At 49.1% G+C, this 5,605-nt stretch overlaps 1 protein-coding gene across 1 annotated transcript; it reads left to right on the top strand.

The window, feature by feature from the left end:
- Positions 1–483: 483 nt before the first annotated feature.
- LOC121046203 lies at positions 484–1,729 on the top strand. The gene has a single exon (XM_040500186.1). It carries the CDS (start codon positions 518–520, stop codon positions 1,727–1,729), a length of 1,212 nt encoding a protein of 403 aa, XP_040356120.1. The 5' UTR covers positions 484–517.
- Positions 1,730–5,605: the final 3,876 nt, after the last annotated feature.

Raw genomic sequence — 5,605 nt, 5'->3', positions numbered from 1 at the left:
CAATCGCGCACTGCGATGGTGCAATGCCACATAGACGCACGCCCAACCTGGGACTACTTCGTGGCCAAGCTGGACTGGGTGATATCACTGATTGACAGGGGGACAAGCACAGCTACCGACGAGTGGCGGTGCGTGGAAAGACAGCTGGAGGCCGGGGGTATCCGCCGTAGGCACCGGCCTCAGCGTGGTGGGGTTTGGCGGCTACCTCGCGAGAGCCAGTGCGGGGAAGCTGAGTGAGGGGCGCGCTGCGCAGGGGCACCCTGTTGTGTTGTAAATACGTCATGCCCATGCCCATATAACGTATCTTTCCTCTGTTTTGCTCGGGCCAGTGACGGTCAAGTTCGTTCTGCTTTGTAAGTCTATCTGTTCAACTGTTGTGCAAACCACCTGCGAGTGGAAATCGTCTGTAAATAATATGTAAATAAATGTGTTTTTAAGGAAACAAAAAAAAAAAAAAGCCCCAGTAGTTCAGTGGGAGATTCGTCGCCTGGCTTCCGAGCTATCAAGACGTATCGCGATGAGCTCCGTCGGAGCGGTAACGGCCGCTGATAGCCGTGGAATTTCTGCTGAGTTAGGCTCCCAAGGATACAGGATCGTACTGCCTCCCCTGCCGAAGGGCGTTCACGCCCTGAATTCTGTCTTTCTGCACGCCGACATTACGGCGCGGCCTTATCGCATTGAAGATTTTAAAGCCGGACTCGAGAAAGCTGGAGTACTAGGCGAAATCGCCGCATGTGGTTCATTTCAGATGAACCACGTGTGGATGGTGACTCTGAAAACACCGTCGGCCAAGAAGAAGCTGGTGGACGCCGCGTCCTTCGAAGCTAAAGGGAGACGCTGCATCGTCGTCGACCCGGAGAAGGCCGAGGTGAGGCTGAAGCTTCATTGGATTTCTTTTCACCTTCCGGACGAAACCGTGAAGAAGGCCCTGGAGCCGTATGGCAAGGTTGAGGACGTCGCCCGAGAGACCTGGCGTGTCGGAGGCTTCGAAGGTGTGCAGTCGACCACCCGAGTCGTGAGGCTGACCCTAAGGGAAGGCGTCACGCTCGAAAACCTGCCGCACCAACTACGACTCCCAGGCTGCACGGCCTTGGTGCTGGCCCCGGGTAGAGCTCCGCTCTGCCTCAGGTGCCGTCGAACCGGCCACATTCGTAGGGAGTGCCGAGTGCCGCGCTGCGAGAGCTGCAGGCGTTTCGGACACCTACGCGATGACTGCAAGAAAACCTACGCAGACGTGGCTAACGGCGGCCCTGAGGACGACGCCTCGGAGCTACTCATGGACCAGGATGAAGCTGAGGACGCGGCAGGCGGAAACTCGGAAGCCAGCCAACCTCAGAGGCGGGCCGAGACCACCGTGGTCGTCCCACCACCCGAGACGTCCACCACGGCCGAGCTCCCCGCAGATAACACGGACACCCCGAAACCGGTGGGCGACGACGTCGCACGCGTTTCGGCCCTCCAGGGGGACGAGCGCGGGCACGACTACACCCGCCGGGAGTCGACCCTGGCTGCCGTTGAAAGGGAGAACGACCAGAAGGACGGCGAGATGGACGCCGTGAGCGGCTCTGCCAAGCGTTCCCTGGAACCGACACCAACCCAGGAGCCCGGTCAACCGCAGAACCTGCAGGAGAGGGTGCTCCAGAGGTGGCAGACGGTGACTTCGAAGAGGGGCCGACGCCACGCCCCCCCTCAAGGACCACCGGAGGGCCACGTGCCGAAGGGTTCATAGTGAAGGAACTGTACTGCGGCTGAATAATATTGCTTAGGCGGCCTAGTACAAGTAAGAGTGTTGTATTTTTTTGTATGTGTTTACCTGTTTGACTTAAGCGGCTTTTTGTATCGTAGCCTAGCCTTCTCTCTATTTTAGCTCCGTGATAGTAATATGTCTCTTAGTTTCGCCACTTTAAACGTCCGTGGGTTGGCCTCGTCGAGGAAGCAGTACCAACTGCAGCGTCTGGTAGAGGACGAGCAGCCGGACTTTCTTGCGGTGCAAGAAACTAAATTGCAGACAGAAGAGAACATTGAGAGAGCGCTGAGGCCTTATCTCCGGCGATATGAAGTTGCCGCTAGTCATGCTGCGGGTCGGTCGGGGGGCTGTTTTCTTTTTTTAAGAAAGTCCGTGAACTATGAAAACTTGCAAGTTGTTATCGATGAGTGCGGGCGGTTCATTTCTTGTGATTTCACGCTGTCAGATGTCCAGTGGCGAGTGATATATCTACGCTCCCAATAACGCGAAGGATAGAGAAGTCTTTTTTCAATTTCTACGTAATTATCTGGAGTGTGACAAAGTGATCGTGTGCATGGGTGACTTTAATTGTGTCTGTGACGAGCGGGATAGTACTGGAGCGGCCACGAGTGGTGACAGCAGTTCGAGACTTTTGAAAGAAATTGTAAATCTGTGTGGGCTCGAGGACGTCGGTGCCTTATGCACCATAAGAAGTGGCGTAAAGTATACGCATTTTCAAAATACGTCACACGCTCGTTTAGACCGTATTTATGTTAAAGTTGACGTACTGCGCACTGTGCACGGCTACCGTGTCCAGCCCATTTTTTTTACTGACCACTGCCTCGTAAGCGTAAAAATTGGCAGGAAAGAAAGCAGAGTGTCTCGTTTTAACTGGCAGCTTTGGAAATTAAACCGAACACTTTTGAATGATAAACCTTTTGCAACCACTGTCGCTGAGCTGTTGCGGGGTGTGGTCGAAAAAGAGACTTGTATCAGGGAGGCCTGGGAAGGGTTCAAAGAGGGAGTTAAGTTGGCCGCGGTAGAAAGGGCCAGTAACATCACTTTCCAAGCTCGAGCTCGCGAAAGGCAGTTGAAGCAAGACCTTAAAGCATTGTGTCGAGTAGAGTGTGAGCGCCCTGGAACTTGCGGCGATGACATTCGGCACATCAAGATGGAGTTGGATCAAATATACAATGAAAAGTATAAAGGGGCAGTCGTGCGGGCACGCTCGGAGAAATTTCTGTTGGGAGAACAGCCGACTAAGCGAGCTCTGGCTGAGGAAAAGAAGTATGCCCTGACTCGAGAAATAAGAGAAATAGAATATAAAGGGAAAATTAGCAGCGATAAAGATGTTATAGAAGAAGCTTTTGTTGAGTACTTTGGGAAGCTTTTTGGGGAAAAACCGACTCCCGTAGGATTTTGTAAATTTAAAGATTTTTTGTCACTCATGCCCAAGTTGGATGAGGAGGTTACAACGTGGCTCGAGGGAGAAATCACGCTAGGAGAGGTTGAACGAGCAATAGATTCGCTAGCGAGACAGAAAACCCCGGGGCCTGATGGACTTTGTGCAGAATTTTATCAAACCTTTAAAAATGCCCTTAGTCCCGTACTGTTGGCCGTATTTAATGAGTCATTCGAAAATTACTGTCTACCGCGTTCCTTTGTAGAGGCCCACACCATACTGATACCGAAGTCGGAGGACTTGTCGAAAAGGCTCAGCGTGACGGGATATAGGCCGATTACATTATGTAACATAGACTACAAGATTTTCACTAAGATTATTACGCGTAGGCTCCAGTGTGTCATTCGGGACCTCATCGGGGATCACCAGACATGTGGCATTAAAGGAAGGTCCATTCAAACTAATATTCATATAGCGAGAAGCATTTTTGAAACTGTTGGGAGGGATAAAGTGGCAATGATACAATTAGACTTGGAGAAAGCGTTTGATAGAGTTAGACATGATGTTCTAAAGAGTATTTTATTACATGTTAATGTAGGCAAAGTTGTCCTAAAGGGCGTAGATATGGCGTATAAAGGTTGTACCACCAGGCTAGTGTTAAATAATAATGTTTCTAAGAAAATTGCAGTGCTTTCGTCGGTCAGACAGGGATGTCCCCTTTCACCCTTACTATTTGCTCTGTACCTTGAACCTTTCTGTGTGAGCGTGATAACTAGCAAGAATATCCGGGGGTTTCTTTTCAATAATGTTGAAGTTAAAGTGTCCGCATACGCTGACGATGTGGCTATTTTTTGTCAAGACGAAGAAAGCGTCATGGAAACTGTCGATCTCACGGAAGAATATTGTAACGCCACAGAAGCGACAGTGAACTGGGGGAAATGTTGTGGGGTGTGGCACGGAAGGTGGGCTTTAAAACCGCATTACTTTGCAGGCTTTAATTGGGAAGCGACGCCATGTACATATCTTGGGGTGCCCTTGGAATATTACAAAGTTAGCACGCCGTACTGGACGGAGCTCGCAAAAGATTTAAAGACGAAGGCGGACACTTGGGTCAGTCGGAACTTGTCAATTTTTGCGCGCGCCACAGTGTGTAATATTTTTTTGATTGCAAAGATCTGGTATATTATGCAAGTTTTAGCATGTACACGGATGAGTATCCAAAAGTTCCATAGGGTGTTCGCCACTCTCATCTGGAAGTCCGGGTGGGAAAGGATGAGAAGAGACAACCTTTTCCGCAGCGTCAAGTCGGGAGGCCTTGGCCTCTCGCATCTTTTCGTCCGTAAGATTGTTTCGCGCTTCTTTTTCCTACGCGACCAGAATCATCCCTTCCTACGTGCAATTATCCAGGTGAGACTGGCGAACTCTTTGCCGGCAGTGTTGGTAACTAGTGAATGTACTGAACCCCCTTGTTTTTCTGGTTATTTAAAAGAAGTGAAAGACGCTGTATTGTTTTTGCGAGCGCGTTTTTCGATGGACTACCTGGGTAGTGTCACTAAAAAGAAGCTCAGTCGTGACCTGATTGAGCTCCTTTTCCCTGCGCCACTGTATCGATCGGTGTACAGCCAATGTCCGGGTCAAGATGTGCTCCAGCGTGTGAAAAGGATGTGTGTTCCACCAGGGGTAAAGTCCTTTTTCTTTAAATTGCACAGCGAGACATTGCCAGTCAAGCCATGGCTAAGAGATAAGGGAATCTTTGTTTCGTGGTCGGTGGATTGTCTCCTGTGTAAGACACCAGAAACCATCGAACACGTTTTTATTTATTGTTGGGATGCTGTTTTTTTTTTGGGACATTCTTCAAAGGACCCTGAAAAAAAATTTTATGTTGTCCCCGGAGACCATTAGGTATTTACCTGTTGAAGAAAGTGACACTGTGCCCTATGACCTTTTTATGATACTCGGCCTGTTTAGTATCTGGAAAACAAGGATGGAATTTCGGCATGCTGACCCAAAAATTAAGTCTGTACAGAAGCATTTCATCGATATTGTAAACGAGGTCCAAACGGTGTATTGCAGAACACCAGAAACTACGCCTGAGTGGGCACACTTGTTCAGTGAAATTAAGAACATGAGAGAACTTTAGTTCGCCCACAAGTCGCTGGGCGTGAGCTCCTTGTAATGACATAGCATTCTGTGCTGCAATGCTGAGTTCAATAAAGAAAAAAAAAAGTAGTTCAGTGGGAAAGACGTCCGCTTTACACGCGGTAGGACTGGGTTCGATCCCCCGTGGAGCTTTATTATTATTTTTTTTTTCAAACATTTTCCGAGGTTTACATATCTTTTTCTTTTTTTTTTTTGCAATCATCACTGCAGAAACAAACAAAAAAAAAACAAATGTTGTGGACGATACTTCGCTGAATTAAATGGTATGGGATTTCCGTTTTGACACCTGCGAACTCAATGTAATCACTTTCCACAAA

Source organism: Ixodes scapularis, unplaced genomic scaffold (assembly GCF_016920785.2).
Source record: "Ixodes scapularis isolate PalLabHiFi unplaced genomic scaffold, ASM1692078v2 PGA_scaffold10__122_contigs__length_95168666, whole genome shotgun sequence".
NCBI lineage: Eukaryota > Metazoa > Arthropoda > Arachnida > Ixodida > Ixodidae > Ixodes > Ixodes scapularis.
The sequence above is the reverse complement of the archived record's forward strand: the minus strand, read 5'-3'. Positions and strand labels throughout refer to the sequence as shown.